Genomic DNA, 25,950 nt, shown 5'->3' on the forward strand with positions numbered 1-25,950 from the left:
GGCAAACGTTCCCCATGAAAGGTCAATATTTAAGCTTTGCAGACCATATGCTCTTTACTGTAGCTCCTCAACCCTGCAGTTAGAATGGAGAAGCAACAATTCAGCGCTGGCCATAGTGATGTTGGTGGTACACATCTCTAGTCCTAGCACTTCAGAGGCAGAGTTAGGAGGATCTCTGTGAGTTCAAGACCAACCTGGTCTACTTAGTGAATTCCAGAGAAGCATTGCTGTGTTGACAGAACCTGTCTCAAACAAAACCAACCAACCAACCAACCAACTAACCAACCAACACCGCCCACCCCCAACAGAAACAATAAAGCACAGGAAAATTAATGTGTTCCAAGAGAGTATTATTTACAAGCAAGTAGCCACAGCATTAGCAAATCATTGGGTTCAAATGAGAACAATAGACTTGAGTAGACATTTTTCTGGCCAAGGAGCATATAAAAAATTGTTCAGCATTACCAGTTGCTAGAGAATTGTGAATCAAAAGTACAGGGATATCTCAGCTCATTCGCTGTCTTACTTAGCTTCCATGGTCATGATAAACCACCGAGATCAGAGCAGCTTGTCTGGGGGTAGGCCTTATTTCATGTACAGTTCCACAATCCAGCCTATCAGATAAGGGCAACAGGGCGGGAACCTGAAATCAGGAACTGCAACAGAAGCGTGGAGGAGTTCTGCTCACTGGCTTGCTCACCTTGATTTTTTTTTTTTATACCATCTAGGACCACCTTCCCAGAAGGTGATACCACCCCACTCACATCAATCAGTAATAAAAAAAAATGCACTGCAGTCTTGCCTACAGGCAAATCTTATGAGGGCATTTTCTGAATAGAGAGTCCTTTTCTCAAATGACTCTAGTTTGTGTCAAATTGACAAGATATTAACTAAGAACACTCAGTTCATCTTGTGTGCATATGCACATGTATGTGTGCATGTGCACACACACACACACACACACACACACACACACACACACACACAGGAGCCAGTGACCTCAAAGTTGGAGTCCTCCTCAGTGCTTGCCTATCTTTCTTTGAGACCTTTCTGAAGCCTCCCATACCTTGAACTGGGATGAACCAGGCTGGATCAGGGTCAGGACTCTTGGGTCCCTATGAGCCCAGGTCCTGTTCCCTGTTTGAACTCCTTGTAGCCACTTACAATGCAGGTCACTCCCCATGTTGGTGCCACCGACCTTGCAAACCCCTGTATCAAGTGAGCACTGTTATCAGGGCCCATCTATCTTAATAACAGTGTCTGTCCTTCCCAGAGTTGACCTCCAGTTCCCAGAGAGTAAAGTCCTGTCCTAAATTCTCTCTACCTCTGGCCTTGGCCCCTGCCAAGGGCTCAGGTTGAGCTGATTCATGATGCCTGTGCATTTCTGGGTTAGACAGGCTCAGTCAGTGAGAACCAGAACTTCAGGTTATTAGATTGCCATTTATGAACTCTGCAAGTCTCTCCTGGTACAGTCCCTCTCACATCCATATGAACCAGGTAGTTCAGAAAACCACTGTCTGCCTTCCAGTCTGCTGTGCTGGTATATAGTGCTGTTCTCAGGGTCAAAAGAACCCCTGTTTCTCTCCATCCCTCCTTTTGGCCTCAGTTACTTTTTATAGAAATCTCCCCAGATGATTCTTTCATTCTTCTAACATCTTATTGGATAAAGCTCTCCACCTTTGAGGGGCTATTTCAGTGCCTTGCTTTCTCAGCCTGTCCACTGTGGGGATGCACTCAAGGTATTCACAGCCTTCTGGGCTTAGCCAGCGGGAGAGAGTTTGCTTCCGTGGCAACACATGCAGGAAAAGGGCCTTGTTTCTTTTTTGCCTTTTTTGTTTTGTTTTTATTGTGCTGTTTTTTCTTTTTCAGATTAAAATATTGTTTCCAAAGGTGTGTGTGTGTGTGTGTGGGTATGTGTGTGTGTGTGTGTGTGTGTGTGTGTTATACATATTTATGGATACCCTAAGAGGCAAGAAAAGGTGGACAGATCTTCTGGATCTGGTGTTGTAGGTTGTTGTGAGCCAATCATGTGAGTACTGAGAATCAAACTCCGATCACCTTTAAGAGCAGCAAGTGTCTTCCTGGCTGAGCCATTTCTTTGTCATGTTGTTGATAAGACACACTGTATTTCATGCTGGTCTTGAGACCACTCTATTGGCTTCAAACTCACTGCAGTCTTCCTAGCTCACCTGCCTGAGTGGTGTTACAGATGCACATCACGTCGGCAGGCTGACAGTACTGTGTTCCTATCTTGTTTCCCACCACTTCTGTAGACATTAGCTTTGCCTGAAGTCCAGCCAATACTGATGTGCTGAAGCTTCAGCCTCTAATCCAAGCCCAGGTCCAGGAAGATGGCTGCTCATCCTGCCCAGTGGGGCCTGCACAGCCCTGCAAGGACATCCAGGGAGGTTGTGCATGTTCTTGGCCTCGGAAGAAACAGAACACAGAGTATCTTTTTTGTCACAAGGATAAAGAAATTGATTAATAGATGTTCATGACACAGATGATCTTCAGAGAACTTTATCCAGTTAGAGCCCCACTGGGAAGCTCTGACTTCCCAGGCTGTGGTTGGTGCTGGGTCTGAGTAAGTCTCCAGTGTCCTTTCTCAAGGACTATATCTTCAACATCCTGTGGTGTGGTAGTTTCATTTTATCTCCTTTTTCATGTTAAAGTGTGGATCTGAATTATCCCTGTTCTGGTTAATTTTATGTCAGTTCAACACAGGCTAGTTATCAGAGAGGAGGAAGCCACAATGGAGAAAACACCTTTTTAAGATTGTGTCATAGACAAACCTGCATGGAAGTTTTTTAATTAGCGGGGGAGGGCCTAGGCCATTGTGTGTGCGTGTGTGAGTGCTATCTCTGGGATGGCGGTGCTGGGTTCTGAAGGGAAGCCGGCTGGGGAAGCCATGGGAAGCAAACCATGATCTGTCCATGGCCTCTGCCTCAGCTCCTGCCTCCAGGTTTCTGTCCTGTTTGAGTTCCTGTCCTGGCTTCCTCCAGAGATGAAGTTTTGTAAGATAAAATAAACCCTCTTCTTCCCAAGTTGCTTTTGGTCAGAACGTTTTATCACAGCAATAGGAACCCTGACTAGTGATGGGGGCTGGAGAGCTGACTCTGCTCTTCCAGAGGGTCCAGGGCTCAATTCCCAGCACCCACATGGCAGGTTCATGACTGTCAGTAACTCCAAGATCTGGCACCGTACACAGTTCTACATGCAGGCAAGACACCAATGCACATAAAATAAAATTAAAATTAAAAAGAAAACAAACCTTGACTAAGACACCCCTCAAAGGTGAAGTGTTGAGTGAAGACATCGTTCTCAGTGTAATGGTATTCAAGGGTGAACCTTTAAGATGTGTCTAGTTCATGAGGCCATGACCCACCAATGCTGTGGCGTAGTTGTGGATTAATAAAAGGCTGTTGAGGGGTGGTGGAAATCCAAGGGGCGGAGGTCCTAGCAGAAGGAAGTAGGCTTTAGGATGGGCATGGCTGAGGGTACATTACAACCTTTCCCTTCCATCTCTTGACTTCCTCACACCATGTGGTGAGCAGGTCTTCTCCAGGACTCACTCCTTGCAGCAAATGTTCTTCCCCATCATGGAGTCAAGAGATCATGGACTGAAAGCTCTGAGATATGGGGACAGACTGGCCTAAATATTCCCTCATTTGGATCGATTTCCTCTCCTACTTTGTCTAAGTAACAGACACCTGACTATTATGTGCATCTGCCTGTAACACATAAATTCTCTGTGAAATGGGATAGATTCTCATTTTCACACCACGGCCCTCTAGTGTCATGGTGGGTACAGTGGGACAGGTAGAGGTGTCCTCATCCTGAGACTGAGGGTAGGAGAGAGAGGGGGGTGGGGGAGAGGGAGAGAGGTAGAGAGGGAGAAAGGGAGGGAGGGAGAGAGGGAGGGGGAGAGGGAGAGAGAGAGGGAGAGAGGAGAGAGAGAGGGAGAGGGAAAGAGGGAGAGAGAGGGAGAGAAGGTGGGGGAGAGGGAGAGAGAGGGGGAGAGAGAAGGAGAGAGAGAGGGAGAGGGAAAGAGGGAGAGAGAGGGAGAGAGGGAGGGGGAGAGGGAGAGAGAGAGGGAGAGAGAGAGAAGGAGAGGGAGAGGGAGAGAGAAGGAGAGAGAGAGGGAGAGGGAAAGAGGGAGAGAGGGAAAGAGGGAGGGAGAGAGGGAGGGAGAGAGGGAGAGAGGGAGAGAGGGAGAGAGGGAGAGATCCCAGACTCTGAGGTGCATATGGTGCTTACTGGGTGATGGGGAGGCCAGTCTGGTCCCCATCTCTCAGCTAACCATGGACAACTAACTGGTGGTCCACTTTTTCTGACACCCTTTGTTATTGATTTTGGAGTTGGAAATGTTAGGGAGATGTTTATTTCAGCCCGGAGTTTGTTCTTTTGGACCACATACATCAAGTTACACACTCTCTCAGCTGGTTCTCGTTGTGCAAGAGCTGGCATGGCTGTAGGGAGAGATGAAGGATGGGAGAGGGAAGGAGAGCCGAGGTCTGTGCCTGGGGATGGCTGCACCTGTCTTGCTGGGTACAGGAAGCCCTGGATGTCTTTGAACTCTTTAGAAACTACTTGCCACTCACTGTCCTGACACAGACGGCCTGGAATATAGATGGCTGTTATTCTGAGTGGCCCGCTGGGGAGCAGGTCAGTTTCGGCTCAGCAACACTGACCTCAGGCTCCCCAAGAAGGGGGCTTGAACTTTCTGCTCTAAGGGACTTGATGGCAGCCCTGAAGGGGTTTTCTTCCTGGATCTGCTGGCCAGGTCTTTCTCATGCTTGGCCTTAGGATAAGATCTCTTCTATTCTGCCCTGAACTGTTGGACCCCTTTGCCCTGTGGGAGGTTGGACTTGTGAGCAAAAAAGCTTAAAGAGCTTAGCTGTGACCCAGGGACATGTCTGTGCATCTGATGAGAGAGGGATGGAGTTCTCAGCAGGAGACGGGAGACATGAGCCCAGGGAACTCACTGCACGGCATCCACAGAGCCAGTCTGACTGGAGCTCTGTCCCACTGACCAGCTGAGTGAAAAGAAAGAGGTTGCTTAAGCCTTCTGTACCTCAGGTTCCCTCCTGACATGGCCGGACAGATTCTTGAATGGGTGTCCATGTCTGCATCGCGATATCTAGTGTGTTCAAAGCACCCTGCAGAGGGTCTAGTTCCCACCTTGGGCTCCAGCTGTTCCATTTCTCCACACATCCCTCTCCTTCCTTCCGACCCCGCCTTCCTCATGGGTGACTCTATCATGCTCTGGATGAATGATTTTTTTTTTTTAAACCAAGTTACAGTCCACTTTCTCTGTTACGCACAGGTGGGGATTTAGGCTGAGAATAGACAATAATTTATAGTTGTCCTCACTGTGCCGCCTCTCAGGTGACCATTCATGCCTGATCTGTGTATAGTTCCTGATAACTGGTGCAACACATAAGTTTTAGGCAGGTTTGTAATTTTGTACAGCCAGTTTCTAGAAACAAGAACCTGGAAAAACATCACTAGCGTGCATTATTACATGCACTCATTTAAAAAATTTTTTATTCATATTTTGTTGCATTTATTAGATGTAGTTGATGAAAGCATTAATATGCATCTATGGAAAAATGTATCCTCAATTTTGAAATCATCTGTTCAGATTTATAATAGTTTTATCCTGTCTCCTGATGTGTGCTAACTTGGAATCTTTGCATGCTGAGTTAGGTCTTCTGTCCCAGGCTGGACTCAAAGCGGCTGTGTAGCTGAAGATGGCCGTGAGTGTCCTGTTCCGGCCCCAGCCTCCGGGGTGCTGAGATTACAGGCGAGCACCACCACGCTCGGTTTATGATTCTCAGGACAGACTCCAAGGCTTTATGCGTGCTTGGCAAGCTCTCTGTGACTTGGGCCACTTCTCCAGTCCTTGGACTTTCCTTTTGGTTTGCTGTTTTTGTTGTTGGTATTGGAATTACACTGCCAATTTTGCTAATGTTTTATGATTCTCACGCACACTGAAGACCGGTTTCAGTATTTTTCTTCTTTGTGTAATTTTTTGTTTTCTATGATTTTATTTTACAATGAACTTGGCTGCTTTAATGCTACTTTGAAACCTTAATACATTTAAATTAAAGTTTTCTCTTTTTTTCTTTCAGCTCCATCTGTCCCCTCTTCCCTCTCTCTTCTCCTTCTATCCTAACATTATCTCCCTCCTTTCTTCCCTCCCTCCCTTTCTTATTTCCTTTTTTCAGTTCTGAGCTAGCTACATCTGGGACATGGCCGTATTCATTTCATTATTTCTTATAGAAATGAGAAAACATTCCGTACCTTCTTCATTTCCCGGCTTTATCTAAGCAGGGGCTCTCAGCCTGTGGGCTGACTAGCACATATCCAGCACAGCAGGTGATTGTATTACCATTCATAACAGTACTTCAATTACAGTTATGACGGAGCAATGAAATACTTTCATGAGGTGAGGGATCACCACAGCATGAGGAACTGTATTAAAGGGCCATAGCGTCAGGAAGGTTGAGAACCACTGATCATCAGTCAGCATGTGAGAGACTTTCAGGAAGTTTCCATGAGGCAGAGAACACTTTGTTTGTTGCCACTTACTTCTCTGACCAAGCCCACTCAGTCAGTCAATAGGTTCTCCAGTGCAGGAGTGAGGATGGAAAAGAGACAATTAGACCAAACTGCAGCATGACCCCAGTCAATTCTGAGACTGAAGGCGGGTTTATTTTTTTCCATTCCACTTTTATACCATTTTAATTATAGGCAGGTATTAATGGTGAGTAGTACAATGAGGAATCCAGCAAGACAATAGTCAAGGAACAAGCAAGACAATAAACACAAAGTCCGATGATCACAAGTTTTTAAGGATGATCAGGATGTCTGAGCTTGCTTCCGGTCCTAGGCTAAAGTCACAATCATGACTGAAGCCTGCTTCTTTGTCCCATCTTAATGTTAGATTCCTGCCTAGACTTACTTGTCATGCCACAATATCAGATTCCTGCCAAGGGTACCCCAAAAATCTCTCTACACTTCTCCTATAGAGTTTAAAAATTCAGAAGCCATTATTTGTAGAATTCTGTGTTTTTGCACTGACCGTGTTGACTGTCACTCATTGGCCTGGAAGGAATTACGGAATACATCTCAGAAATCACTCTACAGGTTATAAGACAAATTTCCTCCCATCCATTTAGATTTGTCCTGTACAGTGTCCTTTTAAGACACTAGGGCTGGCTGCACTGTGAACTTGTGACAGTGCACAGAGACATCCAGAGGATCAGAGATCAGCCCTGGGATTAATTCTCCCGGACAGCACTGACTGTGACTCCCAGGTTCAGATCTCTCCATGTCCCCAGTCCCCACTGCTCCCTGCTGCCTTTCAGAGACCTCTGACCTCTCTCATTCAAAAGGATGGTGACCTCGGACTCTGGGGACCCTGCATTGAGGACTTGCTGTCCTAGCCCTTATCCCTGTCTGCAGAGCCGTTCTGTCCCCTGAAGGGTGCCAGGGCCCTGACTCCCTTCCAGGCCCTCTGAGTCCTTGACCTGGACAGCGTGGATTCCTTCTCCTTTCTTACACTCCTTCTCTGGTTCCCACAGTGCATGAAAATATGCTGATGTGCCAAATTCATACTTGCAAATCATCTCCCTGTAGTTCCCACCAAACTACTGCTATAGCCCCAGTGACATGGTCTCTTTGCGTGCGTCCTCACGGAGACCTGCAGAGCACGTGGCTTCACTAATTGTTCCGGGATAAGATGGCCTCTGCTTGTCCCCTGCACCCTCACTGCACACCTCCTGTGTGGGTGAGGTGATATGCTGCCTTCATACCCCGTAGTCCTAGTAAAGGATGATTTAATTCCCAAATGCACTTTCTGCAGAGCAACAGCCTTGCCCTTTGCCATGTAAACTCATTTCAGTCTCCTCTTCCACCAAGCCTCTTGCCTTCAAGGAAGAAAGCAGACAGGTGGGCCAGTGTTCTTGGTAGGACGTTGTCCTTGTGAAGGTTACACTACTGGGCATATATCTCAGGGAAATCTGAAAGGTCATATACAAACCAGGTCCAGCATTTAGGGATGTGGAAAGCTGAGGGTCTGTCTAGCTTTGGGTTCCCATGTGTACAGCATCCTGTTGTCCCTTGAAAGCAAGCCTTTTGGAGTGCATCCTCTCCCCTTCTGTGGCACACCCCAGCTGTGGGCTCTTTGCCCCCCTTGCACTCTGCTGGGTGCCGTCAGCTGACTGTTGTCCACAGCTGTGGCTTCCCTCAGATTCTGGTCCCTCTGTGCTTGGTTCTTGAATTTAGATTCATAAACAGGGCCAAAATACGGATAGTTTTTGATAACGGATAAGAGAAGGGCTGGGTTCCCAAATCTCCTAAAGGAAAATACAGAGACCTGTTTATCTCTGCCCCAGGGTTGTTTCCGTGTCACCGACTGTTCCTGTAACTTGAGGCTGTGTGCACAAAAATCTGGCAGCTGTCAGGCTGGCAGAGTTCTTTCTCTGACGATAGGTGCTACGTTAAACACTGAGGTCGGGGGCTCGCCTTTTTGTCTTTGAGCTGAGAGTTGAGCTTCCTCATGGACAGATTCCCACAGTCTGGGTGTGTAAACCGAGCTTTGCAAAAGAAAGGAAGGCGGGAGGCGGAACACCCACCCATGTTCTTTTGCTGTCTGGCCAGTCTCCAGGGAAAGTGCTAGCTAGTCTCGGAGCATCCAGCAGGCTCTAAGAGGTTTCAGGGAGCAGGCGAGCAGATTCTGTTTTCAGGGTGTGCAAAACAGAATCCTGGGGCAGAGGCCGCTAAGGATCTTAACCACGCCTCTTCCGGAGAGGGTTTGGCCCTCTGCCTTCTGCTTTAGGGTCTGCAGCTCTGGTTACCGATCTGGGACGGGGAGTGCCTAATTGGGATTGGTGCAGGGTTGGGAGGGACCCACTGTTTTGTCCAGCCCACGTTTTTCTAGTAGTCTGTATAAAGTCTTAACTCTGAAACACACAGGTCAATCCTGCTGAAGCCAGTTTGAGAAGACCACAGCACCAGCACCATGCCTATGATCCTGGGATACTGGAACGTCCGCGGAGTGAGAGGGGGGTCCACTTGGAGGGTGGGACTGCGATGTGAAGTGGGCAGGGGCCCTTCTGCTTCTACCTTCTGCGGGTACACCCCAGGCCTTGCTACAATCCCCAGCCTGCATCTCTCAGCTCTCTGAAGCGTAGACACTTGGGTGGCTAGCTTATGGTGTGCACATGCCTGTGCAGGGCGGCAGCGTTTGTGGAGTGTGGGTGGTCTCAACAGGTGAAGATGAAGTCATACAAATAAAGTCCCCGCAATTTCTGACCTCTGTCTCTGGTCCTCTCTCCCAGCTGACTCACCCCATCCGCCTGCTCCTGGAATACACAGACACCAGCTATGAGGAGAAGAAATACACCATGGGCGACGGTAATGACACCTTCCTGGTTAGACACTTGATTCCCTGTTGCCTATCAAACTATACCTAGACCTCCTGTTTATTTAGCTCTGCTGGTCTCCCTCTAACTGAAGCTAGAGGCTGCTGCTTCCAGAAAGCTCTTTGAGGGTCCGGTTTGGTTTTTCAATAGAGAACACTGAGAATGAAGCTCCCGGTCCATTTGTATTTATAGACAGGATTCATTACTGGGGACTTACTGGGTCCCGGCTCCCTTTATTACCAGTTGTTATTCAGACCTTTCTCCACTTTGGAAAGTTATTCGCTGAAATAGGTTGCAGATCCCCTGACTTAGGGTTTCTTGCTACTGGTCGAATATCTGTAGTAGGGTGGGACACTGGGGTGATTTTCACATCCTCTTGTCCACCACAGCTCCCGACTTTGACCGAAGCCAGTGGCTGAATGAGAAATTCAAGTTGGGCCTGGACTTTCCCAATGTAGGTGCAGGGAAGGGGAGGCTTGGGGGAGGCTCGTGATCTCTCATCTCCTGGCCTGGCTGAGGGGTTGGGGTCAGTACTTCTGCTCTCCTGCTCCATCCCTGCTGGCTGCACAGTGTTTGTGTGATGGGTGGTGTCCCAGCTCTCCCATTCAGTGCACACTGTGCTCATGGAGGGCTTCCCGTGGCAGGCACACTGAGTGCCAGGCCCATGTCTGCCCTCTCCCAGGGAAGGGATGGAGGGGCCTCATATGTCATCTGACCGTCCCTGCTTGTCCATCCAGCTGCCCTACTTAATCGATGGATCACGCAAGATCACGCAGAGCAATGCCATCCTGCGCTACCTTGCCCGCAAGCACCACCTGTGTGAGTGGGGCTGCCTGCAGGGCGGGGAGCGGTGCATAGTCTGCTCGGCTTGGCTGGGGTGGGATCCTGAGGGTGCTGTGTGTGCTGCAGGTGGAGAGACAGAGGAGGAGAGGATTCGAGCAGACATTGTGGAGAACCAGGTCATGGACACCCGCATGCAGCTCATCCTGCTCTGTTACAACCCTGACTTTGTGAGTGGGCAGTGGGTGGAGCAGACAGGGTTCGCAGCAGGAGTTAAAGTCTTGCATTCGGATCTGTAGTGTCCTCCTTCAGTGAATGAACTGTGCTACTGATCTCCAAGTTTTCTGTTCTTAACAACAAAATGTCCCTGATCACCCGGGTGATCTACCACATCAACGCTGTGAAACTATCCCTGCTAGTCTGAGGATATGGTTGAGATTCTGCTGGCGGACAGTTGATCTAAGTTATTCAGTACAGTTGCAAATCTCTGCTAAATCCGTCCTTTGACCTCTTCCAATGTGCCCTCTTACCCAGGGTTTATACCAAAAGCCTCCAAGATGAAATTAGAGGATATGGAGTTGTTTCATTGGTTAAAAGTGCCTGCCACATAGCATGAAGGCTTCAGTATGGGTCCTTAGCACCCTATAATAACACCCTAGTGTGCAGCCTACTCTTATAAACATAGTGCTCTGGGGGGTGGGGGGAGAAACAGGAGGATTTTGTGGCTTTTGATGACCAGTGAGGCCAGTTGGTCTTTGAGCTCTAGATTTAGTGAGAGACCCTGTCTCAAAAATAAGGTGGGCATTGATTGAGAAAGACACTTGGCATCAACATTGGATGCCCATGCACCAACAGGCACCAGTATACTCCCTAAATGTTGAAAATAAGTCATGTCTCCACTGGTCTCACACATCTATCCAGTTCATTCCCCATACGTCTGTCTTAGGTAGCAATAGAAAACCAAGACATCTTCCTAGTAGGCAGCTTAGGGTCAGCCAGAGGAACTTTCCTTTCAATATTAGTCACTGATCAAAACTGGTACACACCCTTCAAAAAGCTGATTTGTTCTCATGCAAATATCTGATTTGATGTCGATCAAGTATAACTGTCTTCTCCCAGGGTCTTTGTGACCTTTGTTTCTGTGGTTCCCTTGGATCTCTCTGAGGCTAAAACATTCAAGATATTCAGGAGGTCCTGGGTATGACTCACAGCACCTGGTTTGGACTTCAGTGGTGACAGATTTCACCACTGTGAAATTTTTGCCAGACATGAAATCTGTCACCAGTAAAATAGTGATGTGTTAAATGGAATCCCAGACTCGGACCTGGCTGTTCTAGGGAGGTGGCTGTCCCATTGCTCCCTCTGCTGGGGAGCCTGATCTAAAGGTGGTGACAGCTGTTCTCTGCCTCAGGAGAAGCAGAAGCCAGAGTTCTTGAAGACCATCCCTGAGAAAATGAAGCTCTACTCCGAGTTCCTGGGCAAGCGGCCATGGTTTGCAGGGGACAAGGTAAAGATAAAGGGAGGGGTGGGGAGGAGGAGGCGCTGTTCTTCTCAGGTGTCAAATTCCAGGGCACTCATCCTTGGCTTCTGCAGGTCACCTATGTGGACTTCCTTGCTTATGACATTCTTGACCAGTACCGTATTTTTGAGCCCAAGTGTCTGGACGCCTTCCCAAACCTGAAGGACTTCCTGGCCCGCTTCGAGGTGATGCCCTGGTCCTACTTCCCCTGGGATTGTCTTCTTTCTCGGGTCCATGATGCTTTCTGGTCCCAAGACTAGGAAAATAACCAGGAGTTTCTGGGCTTTCTGTAAAGAATTATATTGGGCAATATTTATCCCTTCAAAATTCCAAAAGCTCGTTGTGATTCTGAGTCCCATTGGACAGATAAGGAGCCTAATACTACGGAGAACACTCACGTGTCCAAGGTCTCCGCACGCACCTGTGGCTGCACTGGGTTCTGGGACAGCAGTCAGTGACTGACCCTGCTTTGGGTTAAAAGAAAAAGTTTCAGGTCCTTGCACAACCTTATTTTCCTGATTAGGGCTCCTAGCAAGACAGAGCTTGTCAATAGTTCGTGGGTCTTGGCATTAGTAGAGCGAAACAGGCAGGACTAAAGTGTCATACCCAGATGGAAGAAAGTCCAGACCTGATCTGCAGAGTGCTGAGAGCTCAAGGCTCCAGACCTGATCTGTAGAGCACCGAGAGCCCAAGGCTGAAGGTGGTACCTCACTGAGTAGACTTGTGAGTGCCTTCCATGTTGGGGAACATCTAGCCTGAGTGTGTGCTGGTGTGAGTGTGTGCTGGTGCACTGTTTCCTCTCCTACACCCTTCTCCTCTTTCATGTCACAAGGCCTATCTGTGAAATGGGGTCAAACTTTTTTCTTCACTATTATTCTCTGGTAGTCTCCTCTATATGAGGTTCATATTGGGCCCCAGGGAGCATGCAGAATGCTACCATCTTGGGACTGAGTCTTCAGAGAGCTATGGAAAGCCAGACTGTGAGATGCTTGTGATATTCCCCAGGATGCTGAGCACAGCCTGGACCTCACCTCCATCAGGTGAGGATGTTCAGGCATCTAGGAACTAGACGCATTGATCCAAGGGTTTTTCAAACCACAGTCCATTGGCCTCGCCCATTCTCCATCAAGGAGTCTACTTTCTCTGCTAATTCTCTGTCTCTGTCTCTGTCTCTATCTATTCTCTCTCCCTTCTTCCTTCTCCTCCTCCGCTCTCCCCAGAGCTAAGGGCTAAACCCAGGGCCTTGTGCTTAACCAGATAAGTGCTCACCCACTGAACCCCCAGCCTTTCTCAGCTGGTTCTCATCAGCTGTAGTTCTGGTTCTGATTGGGTATTCTGGGAAACTGTGCAAGAGTTGGCACCACCCTGGGTGGGTGGACGGAGAAACAGCAGTGCCTTCGCTTAGCTTGGGTGTATTGTCTGTGGTGGATCACTTTGCACCCTCGGGAATTGCCTGTGTATTCTCCAGCTTGGTGTGTGGCAGTGGAACCTGTGGTCACATGGAGTGGTCCCTGTGGTAGGGGTGGGGATGACGAGCTAGGGTCCAGTGAGATTGCACTGAGCAGCAGGTAGAGAATTAACTCCTTTCTCAGGAAATTGATTAGAATTCTGTTCAGCTTTTCTTTCTGGCCTGTTCTCTTGTTCCCTTTCTTGCACGATTTGCTGAGTCACTGGGTGCTTGGCTGTCTTCCTAAGCACACACAGTCAAGTTCTGGCTCCTTTGTCCTGTTAGATCCTTTCTCTGTGTGTAAAAACAAGCTAGAAAGAGCTTTCCCAGAAACAAGATCATGTCCACACAGAGAGACAGTTACAGAGTTTTCTTGGGAGGGCTGAAGGGGGGGGGCGGGGGAGCATGTGGTGCATGTGGGTGTGGGTGTGGGTGGAAGTGTATGTGTGCATGTATGTGTGTGGAGTGTATGTGTGTGTGGGGATGGGTATGTGTGTGTGGGGTATGTGTATGTGTGGGGTATGTGTGTATGTGTATGTGTGGGGGCTATGTGGGTGTGGGGTATGTGTGGGTGTGTGGAGCATGTGTGTGAGGGGGTGGGTATCTGGGTGTGGGGTATGTGTGTATGTGTGTGTGTGTGTGGGGCTATGTGTGGGTGTGGGGTATGTGTGGGTGTGTGGAGCATGTGTGTGAGGGGGTGGGTATGTGTGTGGAGTGGTAGATATGCATGTGTGCATGTGTGGGGTGTGTGTGTGTGTGTGTGTGTGTGTGTGTGAGCAGGAGAATGAGAGCAAGAGCACACACAGAAGGCTGCTCCTGAGCAGGATGAATCCGGCTCTGTTTCACTAGCTGTGTGAGTCAGAAGTTCCTCAGCCTCTCTGGACTTGAGGTTTCTCCCTGATAACTGATCTTGCAAGACTGGTGGGCAGGTTTTTTTCCTAACCTATGTTGTAGTTTTTAGCAAGTATAAAACAACTTATGCAGGATCCAGTCTCCCCTTTGGTGTGGAGAATGGAAGAGTTCTCTAGCCTGGGCTGGGAGCTAAGCAGCTGGTCTGTGCTCAGCTGAGTCCAGGACAGATGAGTCGGGAGACCTGGGGCGGCTCCTCTGAGGGGGCTGCAGACCTGAGCTCCTGCTGTGTCCTTCCCAATTTGCAGGGCCTGAAGAAGATCTCTGCCTACATGAAGAGCAGCCGCTACATCTCAACACCTATATTTTCAAAGATGGCCCATTGGTGTAACAAGTAGGCCCTTGCTACACTGGCACTCACAAGGGGACCTGTCCACACTGCGATCCTGCAGGCCCTGGGTGGGGACAGCACCCTGGCCTTCTGCACTGTACCTTCCGGTTCGCTCTCCTTCCCTCTCCCTTCTGCAGCTTTGCCAGTCCCATCTCCTCGCCCGCCATCACCCCAGTCAAGCCCACACAGCCTTCACTCGCCCCGCATGTCCCCTTCTTCATTGACGCCCTAACCCAACCTCACAGCCCTTTCCTGCAATCTGAGGTCTGTCCTGAACTCAGGCTCCTGAGAATTACTCTCTAACGGTCAATGCTATCTTAGTGCCAGCCCTCCCTGGATTTACCCCGAAGGTCAATACTTGAGGGCCAGCCTGTTCCTGGTGGAGGAGCTGCCCCAGGCCTGTCTTGTCTACAAATAAAGCCTGGAACATACTTGCTGTGTGCTGTGTCCTTTTCTTTTGCTCTTTAGCCTTGCTAAGCATCACAAGAGTCTGAGCTCTGAGCCTGTAGTGCCGGACTCTGGAACGTCTAATGGAACTAGAAGAGCTTTGACACACCTTGGTTCTAGTCTGAGATCCTCATAGCAGGGCTAAAGCTCTTTAAAGCAGAATCTCTCTACCTGTGGGTTGTGATCCCTTTACGGGGGATCACATATCCGACATCATGCCGATTATGATTTATGACAGTAGCAAAATTACAGTTCGAAAGTAGCAACAAAAATAGCCACAACAGGGGGAACTGTATTAAAGGGTCACAGCATGAGGAAGGTTGAGACCCACTGATGGACAGTCGGCATGTGAGAGGATAGCGTGAGCTTGACAGGAATCTCGTTTACTGCGGCATGCTGGGAATCTCACTCACTGAAGCATGCTGGGACTTGGACCTGTGAAGAGCTGTGTGTCTCTGTGAGGGACGATGCAATGAGAGTCCCCAGGAAGGGCCCTGGATGGTCTCTCCACCTCACACATGCCACGGCTGTGTCAGTTTAGGTCTCTAGGCTGTTGTCTTTACTGGAGCTCTATTGGGATGGGGACTTCCATTCTTGGTCAACCCTTCTCTCTCTGGGGAGACTGAATTGAACAGTCTGTCCCTCTCAGTTAGTTATTGTTTGTGTCTCCTCTAATGTCCCTGCATCCCTCTTTCAGGGAAGCTGTTAATCATTGTGAAGTTCACCCAGTTCTTGGAGAACTGATTATAGATGAGTCTGCTCTAATCAACTCTAGTTTAGGGGCTGAAGAGATGGCTCAGAGGTTCGGAGCACTGGATGTTCTTCTAGAAAACAGGTGTTTAGTTCCAAGACTGAAATGGTTGCTAACAGTGCTTTCTGTCTCAAGTTAGGAGCCTTACCTCTTTCCTCTGTGTATACTGCATACGTGTGGTGTGAAGACATACATGCAGGGAAAATATCCATATGCAGAAAATAAAAAAAAACCACTCATACACACAAAGTAAAATAAAAATGAGGCAGATAATGAGTGAATTGTTTCTGTAATGCCAGATGTCTATCGTCCCCTGGTCTGGTCGTCCGCTCTCTTTCTATCATGATCTGGGCTGTCCCAGTGTTTCCTATATAGTCAGGGCTAGAATGAATACATCAATGGCATACTGGCTTTTCCTCTTGCAGTGGACAGGCCATGACATATCACATGACAAATAACACATGCATACCCATATAATCCCCAAATAAATTGTCTCTATAATATAGACTCTATTTTGTATTCATGCTGTCTCTTGGAGAACCCTCACCATATACGTATACATATAGCAAAAACTGATCAATGAGTAAATTTGTTCAGACACTCAATGCATAATTCTATAGGAAGTGCATTAATTTAAGGACTTTTTTTTCTACTTGGACTAGCTGGAAGAATTGTCTTAAAATATAGCTTTGAGAAGATGTGCAGGAAAGAAATTTTTTGTAGGTAATATCTTACCTTTGTCCTAAAAATCTCAGTGTGTTATGGGTCTTTGTCTGCTTGCACATTCTATCCAGCTTATGGTCATGAGGAAGTTTGAAAGAGTGTATGAGCAGTTACCTGGAACTGTTGCTATGGTTACCACTGTCACTGATGCCTTGGCCCTGTGACAATCACCAGGTACTTGTGCAGTCACTTTTGGCCTTCCCGAGGCAGGGTCCTAGCGAAGCCACTGGCAATGATTTGTGAAAAATGAGCACAGGTCCTCTTTGTCATGGTGTGCTTCTTTGGAAAGCCCAGTGATCCTGAGTGGCCTTATCCTGCAGTTCTTGAGGAGTGACTATGTGTGAGTGGGTCTAGCGGCCTGCTCTCTGAGTTCTCTGGAACTCGGAGAATGATCTATAAAGCTGAACTTTAGGTTTTGAATTTGAGAGTTTTCTTAAGTATATGGCAAAGTAAAAGAATTAATAGTAAGAAATGATTGATGTAGTTGGATAGATAGATAGACAGGCAAGAAACAGGAAAGCATCATCAGATTAGGTGCTCATTATATCCAGGAGAAATCGGCTGGGGAACTAAGTAGGGAGGAACTGAACTTTCACTCCATGACTGAGCTTCCCACCAATGAATTTCTCGTTTCTCTCTCTCTCTCTCTCTCTCTCTCTCTCTCTCTCTCTCTCTCTCTCTCTCTCTCTCTCTCTCTCTCTCGTTTCTTTGTGTAGCTCTGGCTGTCCTGGAATTTGCTTTGTAGGCCAGCCTCTCAGAGACCTTGAGTGCTGGGATTAAAGGCATTTGCCACCACCACCCAGCACTGCAGGCAGGCACATGGGTTTGATAACAGTAACATCTGTTCACTGTTTGATTGTTCTCAAGGTGGATGACTTTTACTCTCGGAAAAGGTTTCTTTTCCCCTGTCATAGAGCTGGGGAGGGCGCCATAACATTCCCAGACAAAGGGCTTGGGAGGAAACTTTGAGATGAAGTTCCTTGGGTTTGCAATGGGTGGGGTGGGGTGGGGCAATGGGGGCCAGTATGCAGCCTTTTTATTTATTTATTTATTTATTTATTTATTTATTTATTTATTTATTTATTTTGGTTTTTTTCAAGACAGGGTTTCTCCGTGTAGCCCTGGCTGTCCTGGAACTCACTTTGTAGACCAGGCTGGCCTCAAACTCAGGAATCCACCTGCCTCTGCCTCCCAAGTGCTGGGATTACAGGAGTGCGCCACCACTGCCTGGCCAGTATGCAGCCTTTATTTAGATCCAGCTACTCAGATAACTCAAACAACATGTGACACTTTATCGACACTATGTGCACTAAATCCAGCCTGTAAAATTGCCGCATGTTATAGGATATTTTTATGTATTGAATTACAGTAGTTTTGGTCCAAATGAAATAAAACAAAAGGTCAACTATAAAGATTCTGTTGTGTGTGTGTGTGTTTTTTTTTTTTGTTTGTTTGTTTGTTACTTTTTGCTTTTTTGAGTACTTTTTAAAAATCTGTCAATCTTAGACCCAGCTGTAAGATGATTTATTTCCCTTTACCGCTAACATTTTAACATATTTAACTCACACATTTGTTTTCAATCAACGTTTTTCTCATTAGGATTTTGGGACTCAGTTCTGGGGAGTATCAGGTGATGATTGTTCTTGGATGTTTTAGATCCAAATAGGAGCATTGGTAAAAGAGTTTGGATTATCCTCATTTTGGGTTTCTTACTAGCAAAAGGTGCTGCATGGCCTTACATCAGGTGATCTGGTGACCCTTGGTGGAAGAATGTGGTTATGGCTTTGTTTAAAATTTTAGAGCCTGGACTCTGGAAGACATTAGTTGTAAATGATCAAGGACTCAAGACACACACAAACTTAAAACAGTAAGAAAAGAGCCGCAGAGCCTGGTGATAAGATGACTGCAAGTTCTCACAGATTATTGGCTGAGTAGGACTATGATATCCCAGGAATGATTTGTTGAGGTTTTTAAGGGACACATCTGTTTAGTCATTCAGGAGCCAGGCTGTTGTCAAAAAAGGCTTTACCAGATAGGCACAAATGAAAATGGTTACAATGTTGCCAAACAGCTCCCATGAGAATGCTGTTGATACTAGCAAGAGTGCTGTTGTGGTTCACAGATTTACTTAATTGTAGTTGACCTTTGGGGTCCCTTTTGAAGAGCCAATGTAAGCCCTCAGTTGGTTACTGTTTCTCTATTGCTTTTCCTTTGGGTGCTTTTGGAAAATAAGGTTTAATCTTGGACAAGCAAACCCAGTTAATAATTTTTTTGTCATTTAAAACATTTTCTTGTAAACAGATTCTTTTCTCATAAAATATATCCTGATTACAGTTTCCTCTCTTTCCTCTCCCTCTACCCCTCCCAGTTCTTTCCCCCTTCCCCTCCCCTCTGGATCCACCCTCTTTCTGTCTCTCATTAGAAAAGAATAGGCTTCCAAGAGATAACAACCAAAAATGACAAAATAAAATATGAGGAAGCAAAAACCATTGCATTGAAGCTGGACAAGGGAACAGAGAGAAATGAACACAAGAGCAGGCACAAGAATCAGAGGTCCACTCGTTCACATACTCAGGAGTCCCATAATAATACCAAACTGAATGTTATACCGTGTATGCACAGGATGAAGCCACACCCATGTTGGCCCCCTGCCTGCTGCCTCAGTCTCTGAGTTCATATGAGCCTGGCTCAGTCAATTCAGAGGGCCTGTTTTCTTGGTGTCCCACATCTCTTCTGGCCCTTATATTCTTTCTGCCTCATTTTTTGCATGGTTTCCTGAGCTCTAAGGAAAGAGATGTGGTGGAGATATCCCCTATAGAGCTATGTGTTCAAGGAGTCTCTCTGTGTAAAGTCTACCTGTAGGTCTCTGCACCTTTTCCCCTCTGATGCAAGAGGAAGTGTGTGTGCGCGTGTGCGTGTGCGTGTGCGTGTGTGTGTGTGTGTGTATACACACACATATGGCCAATAGAGTTTGGTTTTACCCTAGGTCTCTGAGCTATCTGGTCTCTGGTTCTTGGTCACCCAAGCAATGTTGAATATGGGTTCAGTCTTAAGAAATGGGCCTTAAGTCAGGTCAGGCATGGATTGGCTACTCCCACCAGTTCTGTGCCACTGTTGCTTTCCTATATCTAGTTGCAGAAAGGACAGAACATAGGTCAAAGGTTTTGTGGAAGGATTAGTGTCTACATTTCTTCTCTGGTAGCCTGCAGAGTATCTTCCCACACCAAAGGCACTAGAATGTAGGGTGAAGGACCCGTGCAGACACCAGCTCTGGTTCTCTATGTTCAATGGGTTGTGTGGGTATTCTCCTCAGCAATGGGGCCCTGTTGATAGTTTGCAGAGAGCTATCCATTATCTTAGCAACAGCCTGGAATGCTTGGGAATTTCCATGGGACTCCCTTGGCCAACAATTCAGTTGAAAGCAGCCCAGTCCTGGTACCGGAAGCCTCTTTTAGTGACAAGAGATGGCCAGCTAGGTCTCTCTATCTCCACTATTAGGAGACTTCAACTGGATTGCCTTCATGTGTTTTATGAAGTTTCTACTGCACTAGGTTTTCATTTCATCTCTCAAATCCCCCTTAATTTCAACTATCTTTCCCTCTATTCCTTCTTTCAACCCTATCTCCCACCCCCTCCCCACCTGGTCTTCTTGCTTCTGTTCCCAGATTTCCCCAGTCCACCCAGAATATCTATTCTATTTTTTCTTTCAAGGGAGACTCGTGTATCTCCCTTAGTTCCTTCCCTTATACCTAACTTCTCTGGCTCTACAGATTGTAGGTTAGTTCTCTTTTATTTAATGATTACTATCCACTCATAAGTGAATGTATATCATACTTATCTTTCTGGGACTGGGTTACTCACCCAGAATGTTTTTTTTTTCTCATTCTAGTTCTATCCATTTGCTTGCAAACTTCATGATGTCATTTTTTTTTTAAGCACGGCATAATAGTCTATTGTGTAAACATGCCACATTTTCTTTGTCCATTCTTGTATTGAGGAACATCTAGGTTGATTCTAGTTTTTGGCTATCATAAATAAAGTTGCAACGAACATAGCTGGGCAAGTGTCCTTGTGGTAGGATGAAGTGTTCTCTGGGTATATGCCCACGAATAATATATTTGGATCTTGAGGTAGATCAATTTTTAACTTTCTAAGAACCACCATATAGATTTCCACAATGGCTGTACAAGTTTGCACTCCCACCAGCAATGGTTAAGTGTTCCTCTTACTGCTCATCTTCGCCAGCATGAGCTGCCCTTTGTGCTATTGATCTTAGCCATTCTGAAAGGTGTAAGATAGACTCTCAAAGTAGTTGTGATTTGGAGTTCCCTGATGGCTAAGGATGTTGAGCATTTTTTAAAGAGTTTCTCAGCCATTTGAGTTTCCACTATTGAGAACTCTTTGTTTGTTTAGATCTATGCCTTTTTAAAATGAGATTATTTGGTATTTTGATATCTAGTTTTTTGGGTTCTTTATGTATTTTTGGATATTGGCTCTCTATTGGATGTGGAGTTGGTTAAAATCTTTTCCCATTCTATAAACTGACGTTGTGTCTGAATGATGGTGTCCTTTTCCTTACAGAAGCTATTCAGTTTCATGAGGTTCTATTTTATACACACACACACACACACACACACACACACATACATACACACATAGAATAATTTTAAAATCTTTTTATTGTTTCTTTGTGAACTTCATGTCATATACCCCAATCCCACTCATCTCATATTTTCCTTCTACTATTGCAACCTCCCTCCATACAAGAAAAGAAAAAAGAAAAATAAACAAAACAAAACAAAGCATCTCATTGTGGTAGCTGCAGTGTGTGACAGTGGTTCCCATCTTTGCCAACACATCTTTACTTCAAATGTTCATTGCAATGAATCATTGTTTTGGTTTGAGGCTTCTGGCTTCGGCTACAATATCAATATTGGATCTTTACCAGGATGCCTCTCAGATATCCTTTTGTTGCCCTGTGTCATGGAGACTCTGCAGCTTTGGATATACAGAACTGGCCCTTTCCTGCACTCCAGCAGTTCATAGACAGGTTAGAAGTTAGGGTGGACCAAATCAAATCACTGTATCTGGGCCTGGGTGGTAGCTAAGTTGGTCAGCCCCCTAGCTCTCCCACATCCTCACTGCCAGGAGGAGCTCCTCTGGTACTGCCCCAGCTAGCTCAGCCAGTGCCACAGCAAGCAAGAGGCAGGGCCAGCTCTTTCACTCTCATTAGTTCGAGGGCTAATTGGTACTCTGCCATCAGGACCAGCCTGTGCTGCATAGGTGAGGTGCAGGGCTCACTCTCCCAAGTACTGCAGTCAGGGAGGGGTGGGGCCAGCTCTCCAGAATGTCCCAAACAATGAGGGATGGGCCCACTCTGCACAGCTCCTAGACATCTATATGGTCCAATGCAGCAGCCCAGAACAGAGACATCCTCGTGGGCTTTAGTGGTAATATGAGCTGCAGACATCGACATCAACCCCTATCACTGCATGACCATGGGCACAGACATGGCCGTCAGTGGTGGCACCAGCTGGGACTTCACCATGGCCTCGCGTGGCAGGCCAGGCTGCTCACATCAGACTCTTTCTTTCTACCCTTGAGTCTCCAGTCCACCTCTCTTCATTGTACACAAGCTGTTCCACTTCTCTTTCTCCCCCATCTCCACCACATACTTGCACACTGGAGTGGCTCCTGCTGTGGGAAGGCCATGTAGCTAGTGGGCCTCTGGGTATAATCCTCTGCCTGTAACACGTGGCATGGTAAGGGATGGCAAGGTCCTATTTAATAATTGTTGATCTTAGTGCCCATGCTATTAATATTCTGTTCAGAGAGTCGGCTCCTGTGTCAATGTGTTTAAGGCCATTCCCTACTTTCTCTTCCATCAGTTTCAGTGTATTTGGTTTTATGTTGAGGTCTTTGATCCATTTGGGCTTGAGTTTTGTGCATGGTGATAAGTATGGTTCTATAGGCATTGAGTTTAACCAGAAGGATTTGTTTAAGATGTTGTCTCCTCCCCACCCCCAGTGTGTATTTCTGACTTCTTTATAAAAAAAAAAAATCAGGTGTCCATATGTTTGTGGATTTATGTCTGGGTCTTCACTTTGATTCTGTGTCAGTATCCATTTTTTATGCCAATACCACATGATTTTTATTATAACTTTGCCATATAACATGAAATCTGTAGAAGTTAGGTCCTGGTTCTTCCTCCCAGTCTCAGGTGCCCAAAATATGACTCAGAATCAAAATATATTTACAAATACTTCGACCATATAGCTAGGTAGGTTCTTCTCTTACTAAATCATAACTTAAAACTATACCATTTATTTTAACCTACATTCTTCCATGTGTCTGGTTACTGTTCTTCTGGTGATCTTCCCAGGCAGATCTCCCTCCTGGCTCTACCCCAGAATTCTCTCCCTCCCAGATGTTCCATCTCCTATATCCTGCCTAAGCAATAGTGACGGCTCCTGCAACACCACCGAGTATCCAGTGTAGGCCTAGGGGATCGACAGAAGACACAGACACAGGTCATTCTGTAAGGAGAATGCCAAAGCTTTACTGAGGGACCAGCAATATATACTAGAGGCCAGGGAAGAGAACAGGAAAAAACAATCATAGCCATAGGTTAGGCACCAGGGAGGTCCCTACCACACGGGGCAGGAAAACAGGAATCAAGCTAAGCGGGCAGGATGTTTTGCTCTCAAGAAACCTGTGCAAACAGCTCAGCTGGTGGCGTTGTGTTAAGCCCGCAGGTTCCCAACACAATAGGTCATCAGATTTATTATTGACAGATGCTACATCCATACAGACATAAGATACTCTCTCTCTACAGAAATCAGGAATGGTGAGACTTCCAGCAGTTCTTCTGTTTGTTTATTTGTTCATTTTGTTTTTCAAGACAAGATTTCTCTGTGTAGTCCTGCTAGTCCTGGAACTCTGTACACCAGCCTGGGCTCAGACTCAGAAACATCTGCCTGCTTCTGCCTCATGAGTGTTGGGATTAAAGGTCCATGACACCATCACAATGATCCAGAATTTCTTTTATTGTTTATAGCTAACAATAGTTTTAGCTATCCTGGGGCTTTGTTTTTCCATAGGAGGCAGAGAATTGTCCTCTCAAGATCTGTAAGGAAACATGTTGGAATTTTGATAACGGTTGCATTTAATCTGTATATTCCTCTTGGTAGGATAGCCATTTTTACTGTTATTCCTGTTGACTCATGACCACGGGAGATTATAGTGAGAATTTTGGTGTTTTTTAAAAACACAGAAATATTATAAGAATGTAAATCTGTCTTCCTCCCAGTTGTGGAGTATGGGCTGCTTCAGATTGTCCACAGCAGCTATGATTTGCCTCGATCTCTAGCAGTTGCATGATTTTGTCAGCTGCAGATTGTTTTTGAAGGTATGTGACATTGGGAATTCTGGGGACACATCAGAGCATTTATAAATGCTAGAGCCCCGAAAGAAGGATTTGATTGGTATCCTGCTGGTAGTAGGATGCAGTTTGCTGTGGTTTGTCAAGTAGTCATTCACAAAGAGACAGATATGCTGGCAAATTAGATATCCTGATGGGGAAGATCAAACTTGCTCCAAGGAAGCAGATACCACTAATCAGCAGGAATTAGTCACAATATTGTCACCCCTACTCCTCTTTCTTTTTTCTCTACCTAGTGTTAGTGGGTTGGAAGGGAAGATGAAGATGGGTAGAGGATGGTGAGAGGAAAAGGAACCCACAAGGTAGCAGAAGACAGTTGCAAGAGATCTTTCCATCTTCCGACACCTTCAATTTTTCCAAAGACCTGAAGATTTTTTTTTAATCATGCAAGTCTTTCACTTGCTTGGTTAGAGTTACCCCCCCCCCCCCAAGATATTTTATATTATTTGCAGCTATTGTGAAAGGCGCTGTTGTTTCCCTGATTTCTTTCTTAGTCCTTTTGTCATTTGTATTTAGGAGGACTGCAGAGCTTTGCAGGTTAATTTTGTTTCCAGCTACTTTGTTGAAAGTATTTATCAGCTGAAGGTGTGGGATTTTTAGGGTCACTTATGTATACTATCATATCATCTGCAAATAATGAACTTTGACATCTTTATTTTAGATTTGTATTCCCTTGATCCCAGTTTTCTTATTTCTCTAGCTAGAGCTTCAAGTGCTATATTGAATAGATATGGAAAAAGTAAGGCAACCTTGTCATGTTTCTGATTTTAGTGGAATTGCTTTGAGTGTCTCTCCATTTAGTTTGGTGTTGACCACAGGCTTGCTATAAACTGGCTTTATCATGTTTAGGTGTGTCCCTTAGGTTCCTAATATTGCAAGAATTTTTATCACAAAGTGGTATTGGATTGTGCCAGAGGTCTTTTCTGCTTCTAATAAGATGATTGCGTGGTTTTGTTTCTTTCAGTTTGTTTATATGGTGGATTACATTTATTGATTTTTGCATATTGAACAATCCTTACATCTCTGGGATGAAGCTTACTTGATAATGGTGGATAATCTTTTTGATGAGTTCTTGGATTTTGTTTGAAAGTATTTTATTGAGTATTTTTGCATCTGTGTTCATAAGGGAAATTGATCAGTAATTCTCTTTCTTTCTTGGGTCTTTATGTAGTTTGGGTATCAGGGTAACTGCTTTTATTTCACTAAGCGTTATAAGTCTATTTAGATGGTTTATCTGATCTTGATTTAACTTTGATAAGTGGTACCTATTGAGAAAATTATACACTTCTTTTAGATTTTCTAATTTGGTGGATGGAGTGAAGTTTTTAAAAGTATACCCTTATAATTCTTTGGATTTCCTTAGTGTCTGTTATTATGTTCCCCTTTTCATTTCTGATTTTGTTAATTCAGATATTCTCTCTGTGTGTTTTAGTTAGTTTGGATAAACGTTTGTCTGTCTGGTTGATTTTCTCCAACAACCAATTTTTTTTTGTTTCACTGATTCTTTGTGTTGTTCCTGTTGTTTCTATTTTACTGATTTCATCCGGTAGTTTGATTATTTCTCGCCTCTTGGGTGTGATTACTTCTTTTTTTTTCTAGAGCTTTCAGTTGTGCTGTTAAGTTGCTAGTATGAGATCTCTCCAGTTCTTATATGTAGGCACTTAGTACTATGAATTTTCTCTTAGCACTGTTTCATTTTGTTCCATGAGTTTGAGTGTGCTGTGCATTCATTTTCATTGAATTCTAGAAAGTCATTTCTTTCTTATTTCTGCCTTGATCCATTTTTTCATTTAGTAGAGCTGTTCTGTTTCCATGAGTTTGTTAGCTTTTTGTTGTTTCTGTTGTTGAAATTCAGCTTTAATCCAGGGTGGTTTAATATGATGCAGGGCGTTATTTCAATTTTATTCTATCCGTTAAGATTTGATTTGTGTCTGGGTATATGGTTAATTTTGAAGAAAGTTCAGTGAGGTGCTGGGAAGAAATTAAATTATTTTGCATTTGGATGAAATGTTCTGTAAATATCTGTTAGGTCCATTTGGTTTATAATATCTGTTAGCTCCAGTATTTCTCTGTTTAATTTTTGTCTCAGTCACTATCAATGTGTGATGGTGAATGTGTAGTTTAAACTTTAGCGATGCATGTTTTACACATATAGGCGCTCTTGTGTTCAG

At 45.6% G+C, this 25,950-nt stretch overlaps 1 protein-coding gene across 3 annotated transcripts in view; it reads left to right on the forward strand.

Annotated features, from left to right (window-relative positions):
- Positions 1-8,852: 8,852 nt before the first annotated feature.
- LOC127682815 (glutathione S-transferase Mu 1) overlaps positions 8,853-25,950 on the forward strand; it is a 49,174-nt gene continuing 32,076 nt past the window's right edge. The window contains exons 1-8 of one of the 3 annotated variants that reach the window (XM_052179466.1): positions 8,853-9,064; positions 9,348-9,423; positions 9,821-9,885; positions 10,169-10,250; positions 10,341-10,441; positions 11,623-11,718; positions 11,805-11,915; positions 14,335-14,455. In XM_052179466.1, the coding sequence (XP_052035426.1) occupies positions 9,029-9,064; positions 9,348-9,423; positions 9,821-9,885; positions 10,169-10,250; positions 10,341-10,441; positions 11,623-11,718; positions 11,805-11,915; positions 14,335-14,424 (657 nt within the window). In that variant the 5' untranslated portion in view covers positions 8,853-9,028 and the 3' untranslated portion in view covers positions 14,425-14,455. Of the gene's footprint in view, positions 9,065-9,347; positions 9,424-9,820; positions 9,886-10,168; positions 10,251-10,340; positions 10,442-11,622; positions 11,719-11,804; positions 11,916-14,334; positions 14,847-25,950 lie in introns of those variants that run through there. The other 2 variants (XR_007977429.1, XM_052179465.1) reach the window with 2 other exon arrangements.

This window comes from Apodemus sylvaticus, chromosome 4 (genome assembly GCF_947179515.1).
Source record: "Apodemus sylvaticus chromosome 4, mApoSyl1.1, whole genome shotgun sequence".
Lineage (NCBI taxonomy): Eukaryota > Metazoa > Chordata > Mammalia > Rodentia > Muridae > Apodemus > Apodemus sylvaticus.